Source organism: Eurytemora carolleeae, unplaced genomic scaffold (assembly GCF_000591075.1).
Source record: "Eurytemora carolleeae unplaced genomic scaffold, Eaff_2.0 scaffold1543, whole genome shotgun sequence".
Lineage (NCBI taxonomy): Eukaryota > Metazoa > Arthropoda > Copepoda > Calanoida > Temoridae > Eurytemora > Eurytemora carolleeae.
This window is the reverse complement of record NW_019397488.1, coordinates 29,863-57,340: the sequence shown is the minus strand read 5'-3', so window position 1 is coordinate 57,340 and position 27,478 is coordinate 29,863. Positions and strand designations below refer to the sequence as shown.

The 27,478-nt window shown below is 32.6% G+C and overlaps 1 protein-coding gene across 3 annotated transcripts in view; it reads right to left on the bottom strand.

Annotated features, from left to right (window-relative positions):
- Window positions 1–4,243: 4,243 nt before the first annotated feature.
- The window catches only part of LOC111714559 (ubiquitin carboxyl-terminal hydrolase 7), a 27,759-nt gene continuing 4,524 nt past the window's right edge, over window positions 4,244–27,478 (bottom strand). The window contains exons 5-27 of one of the 3 annotated variants that reach the window (XM_023489693.1): window positions 27,250–27,361; window positions 26,631–26,858; window positions 25,899–26,033; window positions 23,637–23,789; window positions 22,359–22,480; window positions 21,692–21,887; window positions 20,940–21,151; window positions 20,173–20,509; window positions 19,625–19,761; window positions 18,876–18,981; window positions 17,860–17,997; window positions 17,413–17,516; window positions 17,070–17,160; window positions 16,429–16,530; window positions 16,178–16,261; window positions 14,645–14,742; window positions 13,951–14,005; window positions 11,933–12,060; window positions 11,331–11,496; window positions 9,453–9,599; window positions 7,671–7,817; window positions 5,636–5,710; window positions 4,244–5,088 (exon numbers count right to left, since the gene is read on the bottom strand). In XM_023489693.1, the coding sequence (XP_023345461.1) occupies window positions 5,032–5,088; window positions 5,636–5,710; window positions 7,671–7,817; window positions 9,453–9,599; window positions 11,331–11,496; window positions 11,933–12,060; window positions 13,951–14,005; window positions 14,645–14,742; window positions 16,178–16,261; window positions 16,429–16,530; window positions 17,070–17,160; window positions 17,413–17,516; window positions 17,860–17,997; window positions 18,876–18,981; window positions 19,625–19,761; window positions 20,173–20,509; window positions 20,940–21,151; window positions 21,692–21,887; window positions 22,359–22,480; window positions 23,637–23,789; window positions 25,899–26,033; window positions 26,631–26,858; window positions 27,250–27,361 (3,130 nt within the window). In that variant the 3' untranslated portion in view covers window positions 4,244–5,031. Of the gene's footprint in view, window positions 5,089–5,635; window positions 5,711–7,670; window positions 7,818–8,005; window positions 8,189–9,452; window positions 9,600–11,330; window positions 11,497–11,932; window positions 12,061–13,950; window positions 14,006–14,644; window positions 14,743–16,177; window positions 16,262–16,428; window positions 16,531–17,069; window positions 17,161–17,412; window positions 17,517–17,859; window positions 17,998–18,875; window positions 18,982–19,624; window positions 19,762–20,172; window positions 20,510–20,939; window positions 21,152–21,691; window positions 21,888–22,358; window positions 22,481–23,636; window positions 23,790–25,898; window positions 26,034–26,630; window positions 26,859–27,249; window positions 27,362–27,478 lie in introns of those variants that run through there. The other 2 variants (XM_023489694.1, XM_023489696.1) reach the window with 2 other exon arrangements.

Sequence of the window (27,478 nt, the reverse complement as noted above, 5' to 3'; positions counted from 1 at the left end):
GATCGGCATTATAAGGAGATCACTACTTGATCCTTTATGTCCCTCCAGGGTATGAACACCACGGGATATCAGCAAGGAATAAAATTAATGCGTAGATCGGCATTATAAGGAGATCACTACTTGATCCTTTAATTAAAGTTGTCCCTCCAGGATATGAACACCACGGGATATCAGCAAGGAATAAAATTAATGCGTAGATCGGCATTATAAGGAGATTAATACTTGCTCCCGAGATTCACAACACAAAGGTTAGACTTCAAACTAGTTTTTCTTTAGCTTTAACATACGTCACAAATTATAAATAAATACAATTTTATTAGATTAAGAAATCAATTATCTATTTTTGGAACAAGTGTCCTGGTTTTATTTGTTCGAACTTTTATCTTAATCTGAGGAAATGTGGGTTTACTATTGATTAAAGGGGTTGAAAATTAGATACGTGCCATGACGCATTAAGTGATCCCTTGAACGAAAAAACTAAGGAAATTGTGGCTCAGAGGCAGATTTTATGTGGTTCGCATTCCACTATGAGATCTGCAGTTCACGCCGATTTATTTATTCTTGATTACATTTTAGCTTAACCAAATTTTACTTTATAAATAGTTTTAAAAAGAAATGACTACAAAAACAACACCGTTGACATTTTAGATTTAAAAAAAGATAAAATGAAAATTAACAAATATCTGACAGTACAGAGATGAAGATTAAAATCATCTTTTGATTTAATATGGTATTCTTTACATTATAAACTTTGATGAAAGACGGAGAATGAGAAATAAAAACAATTTGTTTTCTATTAAGCATTGGATCCGTTTAGACCTACTTGTCTATAATGGAATAATAAACTGTTTATCAAGGGTGTAAACTGGATCTGAAACTGAGGGGAACGGAGGGGGGGGGGGAGGGGGCATCTCAAATGTCCTGAAAGGCCTTTTTCATTTATATTTAAGTTCAGCTAATTTTTGTTCACTTATAAATTTCCAATTATCAAAATGAATTTTAAATCTTGTGAATTTCTTTTCCTAAACCTGGTTTAGAGATTATCCACGAACAATAAAGAAATATATTTCAAGTTAAAGATGAGAATCGGATTCGACTTTTTAAAGGATTTGAGACAAAATAAAGAGATTCTTAAATCTTGGACCTGAATAAAGTAAAAATAGGAGGAGGGAGGGATTATCCAGAATTTTTATTTTGAGGGGGAGGGACATGTAAATCTTAAATAGGTAGGATTATTTGAAAATTACGACTTACGTTTTTTTCCAGGTACCAATTACAAATTCTAAAGTTTAATTCTTAACAACTACTTTCCAGGGCAGTTAGAGGAACCAGTGGTTAAGTAAGTTTTTTTAATTTCCCGAAAAAGTTGTACACAATTTAGAAGATGTAAATTCTACTTAATTGTCCCAAGGGACGTGATGTAAGAAATATTGGTCAAAAGGCAGTAAAAATTAGAACTGCATTCGTCTGAATGAAAATGATTAAAATTCAGTCAAAGATAAATTTGACAATATTATAATAATTAGAATGCAAGGATTAAGAATTTGTGTTTGCCACCAAATTAGAAATTTTTAGTTTCCTTGTTCATTTGGACTCTCAATGTAGTAAAATAGAAATGATATATTGTATTATGATTAATATATTCATATATTTAGATTGGACTGTCTGTATATTGTTACTGTGAATATATGATATATATCAATATTGGTTATTTACATCAAACCAGTAAGCATACTGTTCAATATCATCAAAAATATGAACAAAAGCTTCCAGATCTTATCTTATCTGAGATTATCTTCAAAAACTAATCCGATTAGTTTACTGGCATCAAATATCAAAAGAGAGTCACCACGGAGTGTCCCAATAAACATGGGAATTAAGAGACGACTTTAAAATCGTCTTTAATTTCAGATAATAGATACACTATCAATAGTGTTTTTAAAAAAATTATTCGTCTCCTGAGCTTTCCAAAATGTGGAAGTCCAATTCTTTCTCTCTTTAAAATTGACGGCGATACTAAATATTAGAACAGTTTTGTATTTGGACAAATTTCTCAATACCTCCATCAGTTTTGGCTCTCAACAAAATAAGTTCAAAACTGGAAAAGGTAAATTTACATCGTTTATGCGCAATATCCCCTTTACTGAACTTCTGACCTACTGAAAATATCGGACCTACGACAGCTGCTTACTTGGTATCAGTTGAGGGTTAGATAATAAAAATTTCTTGGCCGAGCGCCGCGGCTAAGAAGCCTGGCGCTGCGGCCACATTTAACCATTGATGATAATTATTTAACCAAGATGAAAACTAATTAATATTTGATCCATTGATGATAATTATTTAACCAAGATGAAAACTAATTAATATTTAATCCATTTATGATAATTATTTAACCAAGATATAAACTAATTAATATTTAATCCATTGATGATAATTATTTAACCAAGATGAAAACTCATTAATAATTAATCCATTGATGATAATTATTTAACCAAGATGAAAACTAATTAATATTTAATCCATTGATGATAATTATTTAACCAAGATGTAAACTAATTAATATTTAGTCCATTGATGATAATTATTTAACCAAGATGTAAACTCATACTAATAGATATTTAATCCATTCATGATAAGTTTAGTTTTTGATGTAGAGTATTGAATTAAGAGTGTTGAGTTTAGCATGTTGAGTATAGAGTGATCAGTTTAAAGTGTTGAGTATAGATGATCAGTTTAAAGTGTTGAATATAGAGTTTAAAGTGTTGAGTATAGGGTGATCAGTTTAAAGTGTTGAGTATAGATGATCAGTTTAAAGTGTTGAGTATAGGGTGATCAGTTTAAAGTGTTGAGTATAGATGATCAGATTAGAGTGTTGAGTATAGGGTGTTGACTTATGGTTGTTGAGTTTAGAGTGCTAGAGTGCTAGCAGCTGTAAGACCACGTTCTGGTAGGTCAGGAAGTGTAGTATAGCGGATAATACGTAGGTCAGAAGCTTACTATAGCGTATATGCGAAGGTGGAAAGATACACCATCTATTTAGAGAATTGATTTAGACTAAAGTCTTTAAAAAACTGTTAACATGTAAAATTGTAGAATCGATATTCGTTGTGTTTATTGTGCATCTCAGGCGTCAAAAGTTTGCTCAGTTTTTTTAGTATGAAAGCTTTAGAATGGTGGATATCGAGATCAATGCTTGATCTCCTGGTTTTACTAAATCCGAGATAAGGTTAATACACATGATTTCCAATAAAGTTTAAAATTTAACCAATCAATGAGTCATGTTAAGATTCGCTCTTTAACTTAAAAAAACCGGTTTTTATTTTTTACGCATTTCTGGTGTTGATGGTGTTACATCAATTGAACTAAAGATTGATTGAACGGACGCAAGTTTTGGATTAATGTTTACTAACGTTCAAAATGACTATAGTCCTTAAATGTGTGATAAAAAGTTTTTTATTAACATAATTAAATTTATATTTGTTTGAATGCTCTAAAAGCCCGCTTGTTAACAGCAGACTTTAGTTCAATCGTTTATTAGTCCAATCGATATAGCATTGTATCTGTAGTTGTTATCAAAAGAAATTTTTATACAGTAGAAATATCCAAAAAGAGAGAATTAAGAAAAAATCAAGTATGTCCATTGAATACCCAGATTAAGTAATTGGGATTAAGGATATCTCATTCTAAAGTTTACAGCTCAGTGCTATTAACAATAAAATTAGATCTCAAAATATATTTTCGCGTAAACTTTCAATTAATGTAAGTTCTAGGTAGGTAAAAACTCCGCAACTGTTGAAATTATGTTTTATATTCTCTATTTGCAGTTCACAGGTTTAAAACGGCAGATTTTTCACAATATTCATTCTCCGTCCCTTCCAAAATCTGGTAGGCCGTTTTCGAGCTTTTCAGAAAGAGAAATTTTCATGGTTTTATTTTATTTTATTTATATTTTCCGGGTTATTTAGAATAGGAAAAAAATAAAGTATTAGTATGAATACTATATATTTAGCGAACTGATTCAAAATTAACAATAAATACGAGGGAGTTGTTCAAGTCAGGGATTAAAAAAATATAAAAAAGAAATGCGGCTTTATCCAATGTTAGGGAAGAATTTCAAACATAAATATCTTTGAATGAACAATTTAGAAATATATAATTAGAGTGTGCGAATAGGTAACAAGCTAAAAAACATCTTATACTTTTTTAATATTCTTTCAGGACATGCTCTGTTTTTTTAGTTTAAAAAAAGTTATTTAATAAATTATTGCCGAAACATTTGATATCGATTGTTCCACTTAACCCATTCAAAATAATATATGTGAATTTATTAAAAGAGAGTTGGCGTAAAAATGTTCGGCTGTAGAATGATTGAGCTTTATATGAATCCTGAAACCTATGAGTAATCCTATACGCCCTTTTCTTTTAGCTAATACCCCTTTTAAATGATGTTGTTAGTTTTAACACCTCAAAAACATTTAATTTCAAGTTCGTTTGACTGTTGATTTGGAAGCCAACTTCAGCTGGATATTAATTACCAATTTTATGGATTAAAGTGGTTGTGAATAAGCCTCCATTTTTCTGGCAAAAATCTAAAANCCCCCCCCCCCCCATTACAATGGGCATACTGACAACTAAAATAAACAGTTTGAGCTTACTGCACACTACGTCATTTTAACCTGACAACACATACATATATAGTCATATATCGTTGAGGAATATATAAATAGGAAAATAATTTAAATACATTGGAATTTCACGCGGGGTTTCAAAATACGGTAAGAGGACACGCAGGACCAGAGGTTGAGTAAAGAGTAGGACACACAGGACCAGAGGGTAGGGTGAGTAAATAGGACAGATAGGACCAAGGGATGAGTACAGAGTAGGACAAAAAGGCCCATTGGGGTAAGTGAGTATAGATGACAGGTATGACCAGGGAGTGAGTATAGAGTGGGACAGAGAGAACCAGGAGGTAAGATAAAGTGTGTGAGTAGTATGGATTATAGATGAAAGATGTGATGGAGGGGAGGGAGTCTAGTTGTAGATCTTGATTGCTTTCTCTGTATAGCTGTAGCGGGATCTCTTATTTGCCTAGATATAATACAATAAATATATAAAATACAAAATACTGAAGAAACGACATGACCAGATATTGCACCGTTATTGCCAATCAGGAATAAATTGAAGAAAGAAATACCAATTTATAGTGGACACAGATTTGGAAATAGAAATAAGAATACTGAGGTAAAAAAAAATAAGAATGTATCTAGATTCAGAAAAGGCAAAACTAAGGGTTTTCAGTAGAAATCAGGGATTTGAATGATTAAAATATAAATATAAAAATAATTTCCGAAACCTGTCCAAATATAAAATATCGAAATCAAAATTTAAGCAATTTCTCTAAAATCTTTGAAATTTTGATCAAATAACGTATATTTTGTTATTTGTTCTATAAAATACATTGAAGTAAAAATAATATTTCAATGAACTTCGAAACAGGATTACAGCTGCAGTAAAACAAATCCTAAGGTCTAAACTTTTGTATGAGATAGAGCTAATCTAAGAGGTCCGGATTAGTATTTGTGGATTATTTAAAAATATATAAGTTTCCAGGCAAATGATGATGTAAATATTTGACCTTATTAGCGTGTTCTAAACCTATCCAGGGTCGACCAGCTGATGAGCTACCGTACTGAGGTACACCACGGAAATCCTGTACAATAATGCACGTTAATATCTGTACATAGAATACATAAATACATCCCGTGCGAATACATATTAATTTGTGTTGTTTAAAATTGAAATAAAGGTATTCTTTTCACATATGATGAAAATAAACTATAATGATGGATAATAAGAACTAAAAAATAATATTAAAACGTTCATAAATGTAGTAATTTCTAGGGCGAAAATCGTAGTCTTTTGGGAGAATGTTACAGTGGAGTGTAAACTAAATGTATTTCTGGAAAGGAAGAATATCCACCCTTGGTATATAGTAAATCCAGTGGGTTTAAAATCCAATATAATAAAGTAAATGGGATGCATAATACATACACTAGTAAACTTGATCCATGCTTGTAAAAACAGAATGGATTATTTAAATTATCAAAATCCTTTTTAAAGCCTCAAATAAATCCGTGGAAATTAACGTTATCGCAAGTATGAAATATTAACAAATAAATAAATGTATGAATTCTTGACACTGTACACTGTGTACAGTTAGTGAAATGGTTTATTAAAGGGAGTGACCGGCAATGTATTGTAGCTGAACTAAGAATGTAGTATTGTGAAGATTTTTTTTATGATTCATTGGAGACATATAAAACGTTTTAATCATTTGTAATTACTGAGTTTGAACCCAAAGTCGATGTTCAAAATCATCTATTTGGGTGGTTACGTATTGAGAATCATTTTTTAAAGATTATTTAATAACGACGACGAAAAATTTAACAAAATTCGACAGTATACTTATTTGTTGTTAAGGAACATGTTGAGAATATAATAATTAACTCGTATCAGTTATTGGTTTCTGTAATATCTCTTTGTTCCCAAACATTTGCTGTAGATTTTCTGGAATTTTTTTGGAAAGACTACATTTGAAGAATTTGAAATCTGCAAACAAAATCGTGAAGAATAAGAAATTCAATATAATGATGAGAAAGAAATAATTGATTTATTGACAAATTTCTATTGAGAAATATATTATTAAACATTTAATTAGTTTACCGTAGAATTTTCAATACATTTTTCGTCGACGTTATTAAATAATTTTAAAAAAATCGTTTCTCAAAACGTAACCACCTAGATGGATGATCTTGAACGTCGACTTTGTCCTTAAACTAAGTAATTGTACAATGTACATCAGTAAAAAGTTTTATGTGTCTCAAATGAATCCTAAAAAAATTCTACACAATGCTACATTCTCAGTTCAACTACGATACATTGCCAGTCACTCCCTTTCACAGTGTACAGATTAATGTATAGTGTACAGATTTATGTACAGTGTACAGATTAAGATAATGTACGAATGTATGTACAGTGTACAGAAAAAAGTTAAGTGCACAGATTAATTTAAAATGTACAGATTAATGCAAAATATACAAATTAATCAGTGTACAGATTAATGAACAGCGTAAAGATTAATGTACACTGTACAGATTAATGAAAAATATACACATTAATGTACATTGTACACATTAATGTACAGTGTACAGATTAATGTACAATGTACAGATTAATGTACAATGTACAGATTAATGTACAATGTACAGATAAATGTACAGTGTAGAGATTGATGTGAATATACAGATTAATGTCGTGTACATATTGATTTGAAGTGTACAGAATAATGTACAGCGTACAGATTAATGTGCAGCGTACATATTTTTGTAAAATAGAGATTTATGTACAGAGTACAGATTAATGTACAGTGTACAGATAATTGTACAGTGCTAAGATTAATGTACAGTGTACAGATAAATTTACAGTGTACAGATTAAAGTAAATGAACAGATTAATGTAAAATTTAAATATAGAAATCAGTGTTGAGCGTAGAGATTAATGTAGAATGTATAGATTAATAAACACTTCTGTAAAGTACAGGGTAGCATTGGTTGGTGTACATTATTTGAGTACTTGTTATACAGCCGGTAAAGGTGAATATCCTAGTTTACCTTGATATCCAAGTGTTTATTCTCATTTTCCTCAAAGTAAAGAGGTTTCATATTGAGTACAACAGCCAGCCGATACTTTTCCCATTCCTTGTCCGATACAGATATTCTTTCTTGTATCCTTCTTCTTATACTCTCCACTGTATCCCCCTGATACAATAAATTTAAGTACATACAGATATTCTTTCTTGTATCCTTCTTCTTATACTCTCCACTGTATCCCCCTAATACAATAAATTTAAGTACATACAGATATTCTTTCCTTTATCCTTCTTCTTATACTCTCCACTGTATCCCACAAATACAATAAATTTAAGTAGATACAAATATTCTTTCCTGTATCCTTCTTCTTATCATTTCCACACCGTATCGCCCTGATACAAAAAATTAAAATAGATACAGATATTCTTTCCTGTATCCTTCTTCTTGTAATCTCCACTGTATCGCCCTGATACAAAAAATTTAAATAGTGTAGATATTCTTTCCTGTATCTTTCTTCTTATACTCTCCACTGTATCCCACTAATACAATAAATATAAAATGGATACAGATATTCACTCTTGTATGTGATCCTAATTTACTCCCCGAGGCTATAAATAAAATAAGATTAAATCCTGTATGTTTTACTACTAAAAATTATGGTGAAAAGTTAAAGGAAACATTGCATGATGCTTTGCAACAAAATGGAAGACAAAAACAAAGTGTGTAAAGGGGGGGGCGGGCGGGGTAGGTAGGGAGAACAGTGATTAGGATCCGTATCAGAAAAAGAGGAGGAATCCAAGATACAAAATATTCACCAAAATCAGAAATCAGAATTTCAATGAAAGAATGGTAAAGTTCCTTATATTTTAAAGATCACTTAAGTTTCGGCAATAGATAGCGATAAAAAGGAAAATATTTCGAATCTATTTTTGTAAAAGAAATTACTTAAACTTTACGGATCCAGGCATTGTATTCGGATCCGGATGCAGGATTTGTATCCCGATCCAGGAATTGTATCAGGATCCAGGAATTGTGTCAGGATCCAGGAATTGTATCCAGATCCAGGAATTAAATCCTAATCCAGGAATTGTATCCGGATTCAGGAATTGTATCCGGATCCAGGATTTGTATCAGGATCCAGGAATTGTATCAGGATCCAGGAATAAAATCCTAATCCAGGAATTATATCCGGATCCAGGAATTGTATCTGGATCCAGGAATTGTATCCGGATCCAGGAATTGTATCCGGATCCAGGAATTAAATCCAGATCCAGGAATTAAATCCTAATCCAGGAATAGTATCCGGATCTAGGAATTGTATCCGGATCTAGGAATTGTATCCGGATAGAGGAAATGTATCTGAATCCAGGAATTGTATCCTAATCCAGGAATTGTAACCGGATCTAGGAATTGTATCCGGATCCAGGAAATGTATCCGGATCCAGGAATTGTATCCAGATCCAGGAATTGTATCCAGATCCAGGACTTAATCTCCAGATCCAGGAATTGTATCCAGATCTAGGAATTGTATCCAGATCCAGGAATTGTATCCAGATCCAGGAATTGTATCCCGATCCAGAAATTGTATCCGGGTCCAGGAATTGTATCCGAATCCAGGAATTGTATCCGGATTAAGTATTCGTGATACAGTGTCCGTATCCGGATCGGCATTAAAATCCTGAGAACTGGTAAAATTCATATTTAATCATACCAAAAATATATAAATATAATAAAACAAAAATTATTCAATCGAATGAAAAAATACCCCACCCCCCATTTCGTAAATAACGCTGTGTTCCTTACCGTTTTAACCTTAATTAGGAAAGGTGAGCCGAATGTGGTATAAACCTCTTTACTAAAATGTGCTACAGGAACCAATATTTCTCCTTCTCCCAGGATTAGTTCATCAGCTGGTATTTCCTCGAGACGAAAACTTTTCGTAGCTCCACCCTAAACAGTCCACAGGTAAACAATGTACATCGGCACTACAGTAGGCAATATTTCTACAATGATATCCAGTCGAAACAGAAATCTGTAAATTTCTTTTTCCTTTTAATCATGAAATTATGGCTACAAAAATCTCTATATAGTGCGCTGATTTTTTTTAGCTTATTTACAATAATTGCAAATAACAAATCCTAAGCAAATGGATTTCTGGTTATCGCTGAAGCAGATTACTCACATTGATAATAATCCAATCCGTAAATTTAGAATTGATGAAAAACAAAAAAAACTCCATCCCAAAATTAACAAGATACATTGGTGCGCAAATGAACAAAATTATGTAAACACTAATAGAGCTAATAATTATTTTTTGATATATAATCTGTCTTAACAGGGTTTTCAGTTGACTGTAAAGACTAAAGAGTGACAGCTAAACAATACTTAAAAGATGTTATCATACAAATTTCAAAGGTTTATGTAGATACGGGTGATATTTGATTAAGTTTTAAAATTGTTAAAGTAACTATCGGCATAATTTCAAGAGACCATACAGTAACAATTTCATAGTCGATTCAAAAGTGATAATTTTTTGTGCAAATATCATTAATATATCATTATTGCAGTAATTCTATAAAACATTCCTGCTGATTTATGCAACAGCTTACAAGGAGAAAATTGACATAATTTATCTTTTTTCAAGGAGAGAAAAACAACAATATCATTTTCATTGTATATCAGATAAAGAAGTAAAGGACACCGATTCAAATCAGACTTATAACTCTTAAAATGAAATTGACAGTCTTCTCATTCCTTACTTTGACTGTAAATGCAAGAAAAATGTCAAATTGGAGTTACATTTAATGATAGCGTATGACCTTTTAATAGGTTAAGAAGTGATCTTATTTATTTTTGTAGAATTAAAAGGTATCATGAAAGGGACAGACCGGCTATGTAAGGTAGTTAAACTGAGTATGTAGTGTTGTGGACAAATTCTTTAGGATATATAAAACGTTTTCACGATGTATAATTACTGAATTTGACTGCATAGTCGACTTAAAAATCGTGAATTTTGGTGGGTACGTTTTCAGAAAAGATTTTTTTTTAATTATTAAATAACAACGACGAAAAATAAAGTAAAAATTATACAGTAAACTAATTAGAGGGTTAGGAACATATTTCTCATAAGAAATTGGTCAATAAATAAATGCTAGAATCAATTATTTCGTTTTCACCATTACATTAAATTTATTATTTTCTATGAATTTATTCGCAGATTTCTACAAATTCTTCAAATGTCGTCTTTTCGATAAAAATTCCAGAAAATCTGCAGAAAATCTTTTTGAATAATTGAGAGATTATAGAAACTAATAATTGAATAAGATTACATATTTTCGTGAGATTAATTTTGATTTTCTTAACCTGTTCCCAACAACTAATTAGTTTGCTGTAGAATTTTGTTTACATTTTTTGTCATCGTTATTTAATAATTAAAAATAAAAAAATTCTGAAAACGTACGATTTTGAACGTCGACTTTTCGCTCAAACTCAGGATATACATATCTTTTAAAAGTTTTACATGTCTCAAATGAATCCTTAAAAATTTGTCCACAAAACTGCATTCTCAGTTCAACTACCTTACATAGCCGGTCTGTCCCTTTAAGCCAGAAAAAAAACACTACGATGTCAGAATGAATAAAACAGACTCGACGGACCTTAAAATTTATATACATTATCCACCTGTGCTGAAAGTAAAACATCTAAGGATATCTCCTCCCCGCAGATTGTAAAGATCTTGTTTGAGATTATCTCAAGAAGACGAAGTTTCTTCGTTCCTCCAGTCTCAGGGAGATCAAGCTGACCACTCCGAAGAGCTTCCACGAATAAGTCGCCAACATTGGAATTTCTAGAACAAAATAAAAACTGAATTTAAAGTTTTTGAGAAAAAACAAATGATTCTGGGACACGAAAAAAGGCAAAAATACTTGCATGCAAATGCCTATTTTATCATTTCCATTTTGTGTCAGTATAAAATACATGCAAAGAATATTTGCAGTGCAACAAAGGTCAGAGTTAAAATGAAATAGACAAGTATATCTGGTCATTTCTACATGAGGGCATATATCATCCTGAAAATCACCAAACCTCCAGCATGTTCCAAAAAGTTCCCCCCCCCCGTCATGTGCGAGGAAAAATTAAAAAGTTGTAAAAAACACGAAAAAGGTTCAAGCGTTTCCTAAAAAGTTTTCAATATATACTACCTTTTAATTGTTCACAATAACATTAAAATAACGAGTCCATAGGGAAAAAGTATTGTGTGGAACTTGGCATGATTCAAATACCTGTTGGGATAAAGAACTAATTCCTTCTCCTCCTTGAGATTACTGGAGATCCAGAGACATTTGAACTGTTTCTTATTCTCTAGTTCACTTATAGAGATCTGTAGACGTTGGTAATATACACGTTTCACCTAGATTACAAATAGTTACACCTAGAATACAAATAGTTACACCTAGAATACAAATAGTTACACCATGAATACAAATATTTCAACTTAGAATACAGCAGTTAAATCTAGATTACAAATAGTTACACCTAGAATACAAATAGTTACACCATGAATACAAATATTTCAACTTAGAATACAGAAGTTAAATCTAGATTACAAATAGTTGCACATAGAATACAAATAGCTACACCTAGAATACAAACAGTTACACCTTGAATACTAATAGTTACACCTTGAATACAAATATTTCAACCTAGAATACAAAAGTTACTATCCAAATAAAAAAACAATGTCAATTTTTTTCGTGTAAAGAAGACACTAGGAAAAAAGCTTCAACTCAGAATTTAATTTCAGTTTCCATGCAAGTTGTAAAACGATGAAATTTACAAGTGAAAAGAATAAATTAAATTCAAACAAAAAAGAATGAAATATAAAAGCTGTTATAAGATTAAAATTGAATAGAATTGAATAAAGTTGAGAAAAGTAATATGCATTGCAAGGGTTTACCGAAATGTACGATTCTCGAAAGCCCTTTTTCAAAAAACTCCGTTAATTCAAAATATTTCAATAAGAACTTTTATTAATTGCAGTACTTAAATATCTTAGTTTTAGTTAATAAAATAGTAGTTGGCTGTATTCTGAATAATTCTGTGTCTCTATTTTACCTTAGTAATAAGTAATAGAGAAGATATTTTTTCTTTTTTATTAGTTAATAAAACAAAAGTTTTGTTTTACTGTGCACTTTGACAAAATTTATTCTATTCAATTTCCTTTAATCCTATTTTATTTCTTTTTCTATTGTGTTAGATCCACTTCGTTCTGTTTCATTACCTTACACTCTACGGTTTTAAAGAGACATTCGAAACATTATTTTTCATAAAATTACATCTTTGTATTACAACGCATATACCTGTTTTCAACTTTTGTTCGACAATTAAATGCAAAAATCGAGTTATGAATTAGTTTAAGCTACAGTCTCAAATTTCTAAAAAATAATGAGTTCAAATTTTTCGTTTTTTAGTTTTAGACTCTGGGGACTGGATTGATGATTGATTGATAGAAAAATTGGGAATAATAGGTTTTAGGTTTTTAAAGTTTAAGTTTAAGTGAAGTCAGAAGTGGTCCGGGCGGCTTTTAAGCCAAAACTTAGCAACTGAGCTGTAACTTTTTGTTCTTACGTTTAGACTCTCGAGGTACACTTTATAAAAAAGTCTTTCTAATACTTAATTTATTGAAGACACATTTTAGTTTTTCTAAATACATTACTTTTATCAAGCGACCAGCATACCTTTTTAAATAATAAGAAATAATGAGCTTGTGTTGAAGGTCTCTTTTATATAAAAATCCCTTTAATGTCTCTCTTTTATTTACTTTCTCACATCGCTTGATGGACAGAAAACAGTTTCATTAAGTTGGGATAGAAGAGAGGAGGAGGAGAGACAAGGGGGGGGGGCACGGGGACATTTCTGCAAAGTTGAGAAGCCATTTGGTTGTAATGGTCTAGAATATAATAATATTGTAATATATATATATATTTACCAAGTAATGAAGTAGTAGATGTGCAATATAGTAAATTAAAATTCGGACAGATTTTTCAAACTTTAATAAATTTACCTTTCTTTCCGGAATTCCACATCGGCCCCCCCCCCCCCCTATGGAAATGGAAATGGTTTTTTTTTTAAATTGAGAACTGGGATTTCAACTAGAATGTGTTTCTTAACAAAATTTTATATCTTCATACTCATAACATATTGTTGGAAGAAATTATTAAAAAAAACGGAAAAATTATTAATTATTCAAGAAAACATATTTCGGAAGACACCCTATAGATAAGAATGAATATGCAATTACCTGTTTCGGTCTGAAGTATTGAATAATATCCTTCAAAGTTCCTTCAAAATTACACCTGAAAAATTGCTCAATTGATATAATGATCTAGGAACAGGATGATATGCAGTCAGATCTTCAATATCTCTGGACGGAGACTGAATCCTCCGATGGCTCCGTTTTTTTTTTTATTTCCGGACCTCTTGAACCGGCTACCATCATTTCTGGCTGAGATATTGAAAAATGTCCTAGATGCAACGCCTCCTTTAACATGAAGATTTTAAAAGAATTAAGATTTTTTTTCTCTTAAAACCTTAACACTTGAAACAATAATTAGGTATACAAGTTCAGTGCTTGATCTACGAAAAATTATATGGAAATATTAGCCATGATAAAAGTACTGTCGTCGTAAATTAAAGTGACCTTTCATTCAATAAAAAGCCCGATTCAAAATGGTACCAAGAATGTGGAAGAAATCGTTGTTTTCGAAGAATAAAAATGTTTAAAACCAAAATTTCTTCCACTGTTTTTGTAGCATAAATCTGAAGTTCACTTAGCGAGAAACCACAATGTGAAAATGGATATCTCTTTCATATTTGATCAGGAGAAACTTTTATGAACACCATTGTGAATCGGACATGCCAGTTTAGAAATGAAGGTTGACTTGAAATTACGTCAATAATCCCTTTAAATATAAAAAGAAGATAAATTATTTTACCTTAAAGCCTGTCCCGGACCATCTCTATAGCTCTGACTTTTAAAGAACTGAAGAAGATCTGGTTCTGTTTCTAACTGATCTGCAACCTTCTTCGCCAACTAAACAATCAATCAATCAAACAAACAAAATCGATCAATAAAATAATTATATTATGTTTGAGATCCAAATTCCAAAAATACCAGCAAGTTTTACGAATGTTTGTGACGAAATCAAAATTCTCCCATCCCAAAATCCTTGCAACCCGATGTCGTACAACTTTGATATTTCAAACTCTGTTAGAGCAAATAGTCGTATTTTAAAATATTAAAAGTATACACCATCACATTGCAAAGATATCGGGATTAGAAAATTAAAATTTCCAATTCCACGGGGGGGGGGGGGGGGGGGGGGGGGGGGGGAGTTGCATTTATTTATTTTCTAAAAACAGTCCACAAACCGATTTATTAATTAATCGATCGACAGACTTTAAGAAAAATTAGCAACAAAAACAAGCAAACTATAATCCAAAAATCGTAAAAATCAGGACTGCGTCTCTTTCAAAAATAAACGTAAATACTGATAATGTTGCCATCGGTTACGACACAAGCCTAGTGTGGCCAATTGTCCAAGTACTGATTAATGACCTGTAGTCACCACCCAACTGACTTAAAGAAAATTCGGAAAGAAACATTAGCTGTGTCTGTAAGTCGCAAACAATAATTCTAACAAAGAGTCAGTAATAGTCCTAACAAGGATCTATTTTTTTCAGTAATGACCGACCCCCCCCCCCCTCAATAAAACTTGAAAGCCTCTCCAGAGTGAGCATCGCCTGATCCCCTGTTAATCAATATATTTACAAAAGGGTCTCACACCAATAATGGAAAGTCATAGAATCAAAAGGTGCAAGGTTCTCTGGGTAATGTCAACCCTTAGTATTGTTTTAATTTGATAAACTTAGGTGCAAGTAGATTGGAATTGGAGGTCATTGACCTCCAAAAAAATCAAGGCTTTGCTGCACCTGATCACAAAGTTCTCATATTGGGCCACATCCAGTGCTTAGGATCCGGATCCGGATGATTTTGGCTTCCTGGATCCGGATCCGGATCAGCAAAAACATGCGGATCCATGGATCCGGATCCAAGGGACAAAAAATCAACCAAAAACTGCAAAAAAAATTTACTCCTAAAACCCAAATCTGAACTTTTGAAAAAAAGAGAGATTATAAAAATTTCCTCATTTCTGAATGGTTCATCAAGTTTTAGGATAAAAATAAGAGAAAAAAATAAAACAAAATATTTGAAAATTATTTTTTGTTGAAAAATTCAGTAAATCTTAAAGAAATGTCGACCTCGATCCGGATTTGGATCCTTTTTTTCCAGTGCGGATCCAGGATCCGGATCCGCATCAAAATCCGCATCAAAATTAAATGGATCCTAAGCACTGGCCACATCACCCATAGAATGTATGAACCCAAAAATATTTTTTAACCCCCTTTGTATGTCACACTGTCGAGTTGTTAGTTCGTACTTTTAGCAAACTTAAAGAAAATAATACCTGGTCATAATTTATCCTCTGTGATAGCTGAAGATTGAACCCGGGATCATTAGGCAGATTTTTATCACAAAAATTTACTTCAACCTGGATAGATAATCCGGGAATTAGTTTTCATGAAATAAAAAACAAAAGCGTTGTATTTCATGATATATTTAAATTAATTGAAAACCATTCTTTAACCAATATCAAAAAATTGGAAATGCTTCATGTATTTGAAAAAGTAGAATTATAAATATTAAAATTTAGTTTACCTTGTAGAAAAGATCACGGAAATAATCCCGTGCTGTTGGTAGCTCATAATCAGCATCAGCCGGGGGATCCAGCTGATAAACTATAATATCTCCATCCATCAGCTGAAACATAATAAATAGCTTATTAATATTAAAATAAATTAAGCAAATATTAAAAAAATACAGTGTACAGGGTCAAAAGTAGGAATATCGCTTTTCTCCAAGTTTAAAATCTAGTTTACAAGAAAGAGAACACTAAATAAAATTGTATTTCCAGATTATTACACAAAAAAGAAACGCCAAGAACTCCATACATGAAATGTACGCAAAATATTTACAGTTAATTACACAAGAAAGAAACGCCAGAAACTCCATACATGAAATGTACGCAAAATATTTCCAGTCAATTACACAAGAAAGAAACGCCAGAAACTCCATACATGAAATGTACGCAAAATATTTACAGTCAATTACACAAGAAAGAAACGCCAGAAACTCCATACATGAAATGTACGCAAAATATTTCCAGTCAATTACACAAGAAAGAAACGCCAGGCACTTCATACATGAAATGTACGCAACATAATTACTGCTAATAGTACAGTACAGTAGAATAGGAAAGAATAAAGGAAAGCTGAAGAAGAATAAGGTTGAATTGACACCTGTACCTCCTCGAGTATATGCTCTAGGGGTTGATCAACATCCTCTATTTTCTCCAACATATTAGGTTTGATCTCCTCCCAAAGAATTAATCTAAAACAACAATCTTTTACGGAGATAAACAGTTTCATTTATATGATTTTCGATGCATTGGGGCTAAAATAAAAAAGGATAAATTAACTGGCATGAACACCAGTTACATTTTACCATGAAAATTAATCTTTTCATCCAAAATCCAAGGAGTAAACATAAACATAAAAAGATCATGGTTTTAGTTTCGCGATATTCTTGCAAGCTTTTTTAAATTCATTGTTTCAAAAATTACAGAAAATAATAAAATCTTACTTAGATTGTGGAGGTGGTGGGAGGTTCGCTTTCTGACATAGTTTTGGTAAAATGCTGGACAGTTTAGTTGTGATAGGTAGATACTGGTGTCCCATATAAAGAACCTTAACAAAGGATAGTTAGATAATGTTGAAAATTATCTGATTCAGAAAAATTACGGGTTTCGCAGTTGTTATTTAAAAACACTAAGTAATAGATTTTCATGATTTTATGTTTCAATAAAGAACCTCTAATTTTCTAATCCTTGTATCCTTGCAACCTTATGACATAAACCTCAAAAATTTCAAACTTTAAGGTCTGCTAGATCAAACATTCAAAGTCTCAACTATTTAAGGTTTACACTACCAGGTTGCAAAGATATCAGAATTTGAAAAGGAGTTTAGGGGAGGTTTTCAATTCCTTTAACCATTTCAAATACATCAGTGGCCGGTAGGACAAATATGATACCTTCTTAGTCCTGGGACAGTAGTATTTAAAGAAAAGGACAACGTCCTGGTCCTTGTCGAAGATAGGTAGAGATATACTTGGTAGATCAGCAGGACACATCTCAAGGAATACAAACCAAGGTTGAAGGTTGTCTGATACCTATAATACAACAAGATCAACATTTAGGTGTCATCAAATATTTCAAAATAAAAACGGAGCTCTCTGAATGTTTGTTTATGGGGTATATATTTGAGTATTAGTCCTCTTTGCGGCCTGGGGAAATTATTTTTGTTTTTTTTTAGGGGGGGGGAGGGGGAAATTAGATTTCAGTTGGCAAGTTTCTGATGCCTTTTGTCCAAATTTATCGATTTTTCACTGAAAATCATTTCTCCCCAATTATAGAGCGATGAAAACCCAAAAAAATCTCGAAATCATTCCTAACTCGTTGGTGATAAAATATTATAAAGAGTAAAATTTTTATTTCCAAAATATATATATATATTCCGGATATATTTATATATATATATATCCTGTGCCCTGTATGACTAAGCAATTTTCTAGATTTTAAAGATGTATTTTATTGAAACACAATTTATTACTTTCTAGGACTTTCTGCAACTTCGTTTTCCACACTTTCGATCCGCAGAAAGGAATTAGGAAAGGGATTTCTAAATGTTAGTAAACTTCAATTTAAACCAGAAACCTTGAAAATTAAGTTTGAAAAGACACTTAGTATTCAGTGATCTGGATCTAGGGATTTTATCACTCCCGAGATTTATTGGATTTGAACCAAACTAAAACTTAAACCTCACTTTAAAACCAGATTTAATGTAAAATCTATGTGTGTTGCTGGATTATCATGATAGAAGATTCTTATGAAGTGACGGAATGAAAATAAATTTGCTAAACTAAAATATTTTTGACCACTGCACTCAAAGATTACTCCAGAAAATAGGTTAAAATGTTAAAAGGATTCCTAAAGGCAAATACACTAAAAAATCGAGGGGGGTGGGGGGTTACAATAAAGGGATCTTTACCTCTGTCATACTTCTCTCACCATCATCCATCTCCGCTAGAGTTGGTCGCATTGTCTGATTATTCCGGATAGTTAGGGGCCAGGGTCTTATTCTGTCTACTCTACACCTGTATATTAGGATAGTTAAAGGCCTGGGTCTTATCCTGTCTACTCTACACCTGTATATTAGGATAGTTAGAGGCCTGGGTCTTATCCTGTCTACTCTACACCTGTTTATTAGGATAGTTAGAGGCCTGGGTCTTATCCTGTCTACTCTACACCTGTATATTAGGATAGTTAAAGGCCTGGGTCTTATCCTGTCTAAAAAATCTGGTTTTTGTATTGAAAATTTAGCAGAGTCCCGGAAAAACTCGTTTTTTGGCCATATATCAAACATCTTTTGATTTTTTTATCGGTCCCACTAGTGATTTTTTATTTATCATTTTCTTTGAATGACACTCAGCTTGCCATTTTTTTAAGTTTGATTAATTTTTTGGTAAAGTTCTTAGAATCGACCCATCCTAGCAACTTATTTTGATTTCAACTGAGTATTGATTGCTATCAACAATGATTGCTATTTTTTTATCTATTGCAATTGTAACAGATTGCAGTTGTTACTGATTGTAACTAATTTGATTGCAATTGGTTTAATCGCCATCGTTACTAATTGCAATTTAGTATAAAGGTAGGTTGGATGCTAAAAAAAGTGATACCTAGAACAAATGAAGATGAAAAATGAGAATTGGTTTTGCTTTGAGATTCCACTCATACCTGAACTCCTCCGCAAGCATGTTCATGAACTCCTTACACGTGGAGGCCTTCTTCACTCTGTACTCTATACTTGGAACAGTTTCAGGATCAAATAGATCGTTGCCTTGATGACCATAGAAGGAATCCTCCAGAACAATCTTCAGAATATTCAATCAATCAATTATTCAGATAAACCAAACCAATCAATCAATAAACTTAAAAATAAGCAAATCTCACAAATCTGAAGTGGTAAATGTCTAGAAATCGCTTGAAGTAAAAAACCCCCGAAAAATAACGATTTGCAACGTCAAAAATAAATTCTTAAACAACAAGCAATGAAGTCTATATTATGTATATTTTAAATTTTTATCCCAGGGAAATAAAATGACAACACGATAATACGTTTCCCAAAAAATCATTTCTTCCAAAAAGTATTTTTTTCATTTGTTTTCACTTTGCGCACAAATTCATAACATCATGGGATTAAACGTTATTTTTACAAAGAAATCGGAAATAATTATTTACATAACTTGTTAAGAAATATTCTTTTTTAATCTGTTTATTTTTACCTTGACAGTCATGTAAAGATACGCCTCATTCTTCTCCTTTCTTCTGATGGCCTCCAACTTCTTCTCCTCTTGCAGCCTCGAACTGAGAGCCTCTGGAATATCCTCCTCCCCGACCTTTCCAAGTATTTCGTCTAACCTCGTCTGCTGAATGTACACCAACATGTACGCGTTGGTACAGTGGCGTACAGCTGTGGTATCCTCACTATCCCCACCAAAGTTCTGTTCTATTGCCTCTTTTTTCGTGCATTTACTCACAACATCATCGTCAAACTTACACCAGCTTCCGTCACCCAGGGGGTTTATAAACACTACATAGTGTCCACCATGGTTGTCTCCACTGAAATACAAACTAATTTATTAAATAATCTTCGCTCATAAATATGTTAGCTATGGCTGGCAAAACCGCTGGACCAGAATTTTTTATCTTTTTTTAAGGAAACTCGTTTATTCTTCAATTTTTTAAATTTTTTCGCAGTGTTTTTAAAATTCCACGGGACCTTCAGATAGTATAATATATTTGTGTGAACGATTTTTCTTCTGTTTCGACTGTGTCTGTTTCTATTCCAAACAGTGAAAACCAAAGCCTTGTGTGTTCTGTAGAGGATAGTTGAAATATTCAGTGTTAATACTAAGGACTAAAAAATGATCAGTCTAAATTGCTAAATAAACTTTCTATAAGATAGCATAAAAGCATAAAACTTGCTTGTTTTAAATATTTTGCAGTATATATTGTACTTTTCTGTACATATTTGATACTGTGTAGGTACCTGTGAACTAGAACAGCATGCAGTCTGTACTTGTACTCCTCCGTGTCCCCTGATGGATCCTGGAGAAACTTGGAAAGATCTAGAACCTCGGAGAACTCACATCTATCATTGAACTTGACGGATGAGTCTGTGATAGGATCGTATTGGAACCTCATAAGATGAAGATGAAGGATCGGAGGAAACTTCTCAAATATTATTCCTTTCTCAGCATCCTTATAAACATTCAGTCATTCAGTCAATCATAAACTCAACCATAGTCAAAACCTCAAGTCAAGCATAATCCTCGAAACTAAACTTCAATGTAAACCAAAGTCTCAAGATAAAACCTTACTTTTAGTCTTGAGAAACCTAAACATGAGACTTAACCTGATCTAAACCATGAACTTTTACTAAACCTTTAACAAATATCATTGATTCAACCCATAGCATAATATTTAATATGAATTTGAATTTGATTTTTAACCTTATTCTGAACCTGAACCCGGACCTGATCCCGATCTTGAACTAGAATCTTGATTTTAAACCAAATTGATACTAATATCAACCTTTAAAAACGTGAATTCATAAAAAAAATAAAAACATAACTTTACTCTGAACCTGGACTAATATGTCACTAAAACCTAAACTTAAAATAAAACCAGGCCATGAACCTGAGGTTCTAAAACATATTATCATTTTTCAAAAGAAATAATTAGTTTTATTTTATATTTCTCAAGCCGGCAACAAGACCTTGATTTCAAATAGGCTGTTACCTGAAGTCCAAAGGTTCCGGCATCATATTTATTATCTCCATCTAATGTTTCTGTTTGTATATAATCATGAAAGGATTCCAGGATGCTCTTCTTCCCCTTGATATTCAGCTGGATGTCGTAGAAACTCTCCGACATAGTAGATTTATAATCCACGTTCTTACACTTGATATACGACATCATCTTACCCTCAAACAATCTATAGAAAAGTTAGCTAAGAAACAAGATTATTTATTAAAATATTTTTGTCAATAATATGGTTTAAAATTAAGTTTAATTTTCTCTTCTTTTTTATTTGTGTCTTAATACAAAGGCCCTAAACCCAACACAAATAAAATACAGTCTACACCAACCCCTAAATGATCTCTTTCCAGTCCAATGACTAGACTTGACTTTTCAGACTACCCTGACCTAATCCTATCACGGATAGTCTTTTAAATCAATGTTTAAGCAAAATAGAATGCAGTTTTAGAAATAATTTGCGAACATTGAATTAAATCGGATTTTACAAGGTCGCTGAAGAACTTTTAAAAAAAATTTGTTTGGGCAAAATTCGAAGATTTTTGCTGCGAAACGTGCACATTTAAGTTAACAGTGAACTAAAGCAACAACAACTTCTCTTGTCCTATCATTGTAGTTTATGGCTCGAAACCACTAAAATATTCAATACCTTGGAATGGTTCCCTCAACACATGTCGTCTTCATCTTTATTTCTAGTTTATCAAGAAGGACTCTGAGGAACTCCTGAACGTCGTGCTGCATAAAGCTGTCCAGGGTCTCCCAACCAAAACTCTGCAGGAAAATCATCAGTTTAAGGTTAAGATTGAAAAAGGGAATTCTTCAAGTTCTGGCTAAATAACAGTTATTAAAGAAAATGTTCTTGTGATTTCTGGTGTCCATCCATTTAAAAAAAGCATCCCCGATTTACAACGATACCATCTTACCTTTTCAGTTTAATTAGTTCCCGAAAAATCTATATAAAACAAACTAGGACATTTCTATTTAATCTTTCAATTTAAATGAAGATAAAAATTGAAATTAACGTTCACATTTATTATTGCTTTGTTGAAAAATGCCTGATCAATGAAGAGAAACTTTATGTCCAAAACTTTATAGCGCTTCATACCAAATTTGTCCCTATCCCACCCCATCCGTAACCATGTCAAATATTTACATTCGCCAAACAGGAGGACACGGTAAAAAAAAAATAATTTCACCTTATTTAAAATATTCCAAATTGGCTTGGTAATTAATGGAACTTTTTAAAACCTTGAAAAATTAAATTGGCTCAAAACCATGATCATTGTTTTGTAAAAATATACAATTTTTATCTAGGTTAATAGTTCACCTTTCCAGATTAAACGAATTTCTGAAGAAAAATATTTTCCAATTATTAGAATTAGATTGAAAATTGATAGAATTCTCAGAATAACAATCTCAACCCTTCAAGTTGAATTAACTTAAACCTCATTTATATTCTATATCCATTAATAATCCATTCGTTTGATGGATTCTAAGAAGGGGTTTTATTTTGAAAAAAAGCTCCGTGTTCAATTAAAGTCGTAAAAATATTACGAACAAATCCACGAAAGCCCAAAGAATATACTATAGGATTATTCAGAAAGAATGAGACTGAGAGACGACGGTATAGAATTTATACTGTCAATTTCCTTATTTGCACGATTCCCTGCAACTGGAAACTTGTTACTTTCTTTGTCAAATCATTTAATAAACCAATAGAAGACTGTATTTCAGACGGAAGACTATTTGAAGCGTTTTAAGTCGTCTTTACAGTATCATCCTTTCTTTGTAACCCTGTAAGTATTAAATGAGTTTTCTGCTGGAAAAAAAAATTAACCAACAATTTATTTTACACTAAATTTGAACAGCATTGAAGAAGAGGAGGGGATACAAGCTTTTTTTGCTTCATCAGATGAAATTTTCATTCCTTGGTTAATTTTTTAGTTCCAACAGGTTTATCAAGGAACTGGAGTTCATGGAACACTCTCTGCAGAGCTAATCCAACTGACTTCTGACTGTCATCTGACTCTGTTGGCATCTTGTAAACTGCTTTCCGAAGTAGATTTGTGAAATATAGAACCTAGAATATATTGAACTATTAGTTTCAGGAGTATATTTGAGAAATATAGAACCTAGAATAAATGAAACTATTAGTTTTCGGAGTATATTTGAGAAATATAGAACCTAGAATATATTTAAACTATTAGTTTCAGGAGTATATTTGAGAAATAATGAAACTATAATATATTTAAGTATTAGTACGAAGTATGTTTGAGATATAAAGAAAGGAGTATATCTAAGAAATATAGAACAAAGAATATATTACACAATTAGTTTCAGGATTATATTTGAAAAATATAGAACCTAGAATATATTAAACTATTAGTTTCAATATATTAAGCTTTTAGTTTCCGAAGTATATTTGAGGAATATAAAAACTAGAATATATTTGACTATTAGTTTCCGGAGTATAATTTAGAAATATAGAACCTAGAAAATTTCAAACCATTGAAGAATTTGTTTGTGAAATTAATATTTTATCAACCTCTTTTTTCACTTTTTGATTTTTATCTCCAAACGACATTTATTTTTATATAATTCGTCATCTACTGTAAAGGGTCATCTCAAATCTGAGAAAAAATGCGTTAACAAATGAAGGCCTAGTGGGGAGGGAGGGGGTCATTGGTGGGGGGGAAGGGATTATTATATAAACCGTGTGCTCTTGGTTCCTCTTCACTACTCATATTCGACCAAGAACTGCAGTAGTATTAAATTACAAGAACTGAGAAAACAGCATGAATCCTTGCTTTCCTTTTACCTTCACACTACCATTAGTTGCAGCAGCCCTTGCCTTGTGTGTAGGAGCTTACTCACTGTACAAAACCCTCAAGAGACGATGCAACCAGTCCGTCAAGCTTCCAGTACACATGGAGAAGATCTTACCATCTGTGAGTGGTTCGATTGAATCCCCTGAGAGCGTGCTAACCTTTAACCTTCAGGAGTGGAAGACAAGGAGACAGGCACGGGACAAATCCCCTGAGAGCGTGCTAACCTTTAACCTAAAGGAGTGGGAGACAAGGAGACAAGCACGGGATAAATCCCCTGAGAGCGTGCTAACCTTTAACCTAGAGGAGTGGAAGACAAGGAGACAGGCACGGGATAAATCCCCCGAGAGCGTGCTAACNCAATTTATAAATAAGCATCCTCTGAGAGCGTGCTAACCTTTAACCTAGAGGAGTGGAAGACAAGGAGACAGGCACGGGATAAATCCCCCGAGAGCGTGCTAACCTTTAACCTAGAGGAGTGGGAGACAAGGAGACAAGCACGGGATAAATCCCCTGAAAGCGTGCTAACATTTAACCTAAAGGAATGGGAGACAAGGAGACAAGCACGGGATAAATCCCCTGAGGGCGTGCTATCCTTTAACCTAGAGGAGTGGGAGACTAGAACGAGAACTGAAGTTTGTTTTACGGATGAAGTTGCTTCAACTCTTGGAGATAGTTTACATTTCTTAAGTAATAACAGAATTATCTAAAAGGGAACCCGACATGGAACCCTCGTCCTGCAATCAGAGAGCAGCGCATCACCATGCGGCCTAGAATGTATTCGGACTGACGCACAGTATTTAACAACCATGCGTAAGTGATGCGTCCCAGTGGCCGGCAGCCCTTTAAGACAAGAAGCGTATCAAGCAATTATCTAGTGGTTTTAACACGGAACAGAACACAAATCAAACAGCATCAAGAGTGAAGATTATGCAGAGAACAAGATTATGAAGCAATATTTTTTACATTTTTGTACAATAATATATTAATCCTGAATAAATATTTCAATCTCATATTCGTTTTTTACTTCCTCTAAATTACATTTAATCTAAATTCAATAAAAGTGCTTTAAGGGTGACATATATATTTTTACATTAAACTCTGATTTTAATCCCTACATCTTTGCAACCCGATGTCATTGACCTTAGATATTACAAACTATGAAAAAACTATTTTCTTCGTGTTTCCGGTTAAATTACGCAGGAAGTATGTACTAAGGTTTTGTAAATAATTATAAGTAAATTCATTGATCTAAAAATGTTTAAAATTAGTCTTTGTTTTCAATAACTTGAACAGCGTTTGTTTATTTTACGGAAATATCAATTTACTTCATTAAAAATGAGAAGAAATTCCACCATCGATACCTGTAGTAGAGAATTCATGTAACATGTTGCTCCTTGGTTCTTTAATCCAACATATCCTGTATGCTTCTTACTGTCCCAGGAGACACCATGAGGAGCATCAGCGTTCACCTTCACTTCAAATATCACCGTGTCATCCTGAAAAATAAATCAATACTTTGCTTGTCTGTCTGTTTAATTTTATCCAATAAACGTCAAACGGCTGAACCGATCAGGCCCACATTGTATGGGACATCACGTGACCCTAGGGAGGTTTATGGAATTTTGAAAATCCACGAAATTATTTTTTACATTGTTTTTGTTTTAACATGTATACAGAGAAAATGTTCACAATTGGAATAGAAGATGGGCGCGAAGTGCTCTAAAAGCCAAGTTTCATTAATAATTCATTATGATTATTTTAAATGTCCCCTTGCAAAAACGTATTCATTTCCACCACAAAATCATATATTTTCCAAAAAAGTATCAAAACATCTATATTTTTCTTTAATATTTATGTTTTTGTTTTATAAAACTGTCCTGTTCATTGTTTTTTTATCTTTATCCCAATATTTACTCACATTCACACATTCACCTCCCAAACCGTATAAAATATTCATCTCTGGCAAAATCTATTAACGACATCATAGATATCAGGGATTTATAGAAAAAAAGAAACACAAAAATAATTTTCTTAAATGAGTAAACCAAATTGTTCTGGAAATATTTTTAAATAATTTTGCATTTATATTCTACCTTAATGAACCCTTTCTCTGGGTCAAGAACATCATTCCAGGACATATAATGAGAGAAACCCCAGTCATTCTCTTTACTGTAGAATAGATGGAAAATATTTCTCTTGAATTTAGTCCCGTCCTTCTGGTTGATCATACGCAGCTCTGCGTTAGCGTTACAGGACCAGGCGCCACTCTCACTCTCTCCATTACACTGGAGAAAATAGCCAAGACTCTTTCCAGATCTTTCCTGTAATATTCAGTGGAAAATTTGAGAAAAAAAGATAGTGTCAAACTAGATACTGCAGTGTGAACTACAGGTTTTGAGCTCCGGTGTTTAAAATCTAAACAGAGTCATACTTTGCAGATTTACCCAATTTTAAGTGGCTTTTAACCAAAAACAAATTAAGAACTTAGGGACAATTTGTGTGTATATTAGATCAAGCATGAAAATTAAAATAAACTGATAAAATTAATTAATAAAAATTTTTAAATTATATGGGATGAATCGCAGGTTAAATTGATTACTATCATTATATTGGTATTAATGATCCTCGGAGATTTATCAAGTCAAGCTCGGTAGCTCTCATAATTTGACACTTAAAGACTAGAACGGGAGGTGATGAATAAACGAATCAAACCTGGTTTTGGTTTTGTCTCTGCATAATCATGATTTTCCAGGGAAGGTTCCTGATGATACAATGTGGGGAGAGAGCGGAATCGCTTAGCTGAGAGAAGTTTTCAACCTTGAAACTAAAACAAAGCAGATTTAAAGTACAACAAAGATTGAACGAAAAGTAGCGTTTCTCCACCTAAAACATCAAATTCCTAGCTTTGTTAAAATTCAGAAAATCCCACCCCCCCCCCCCC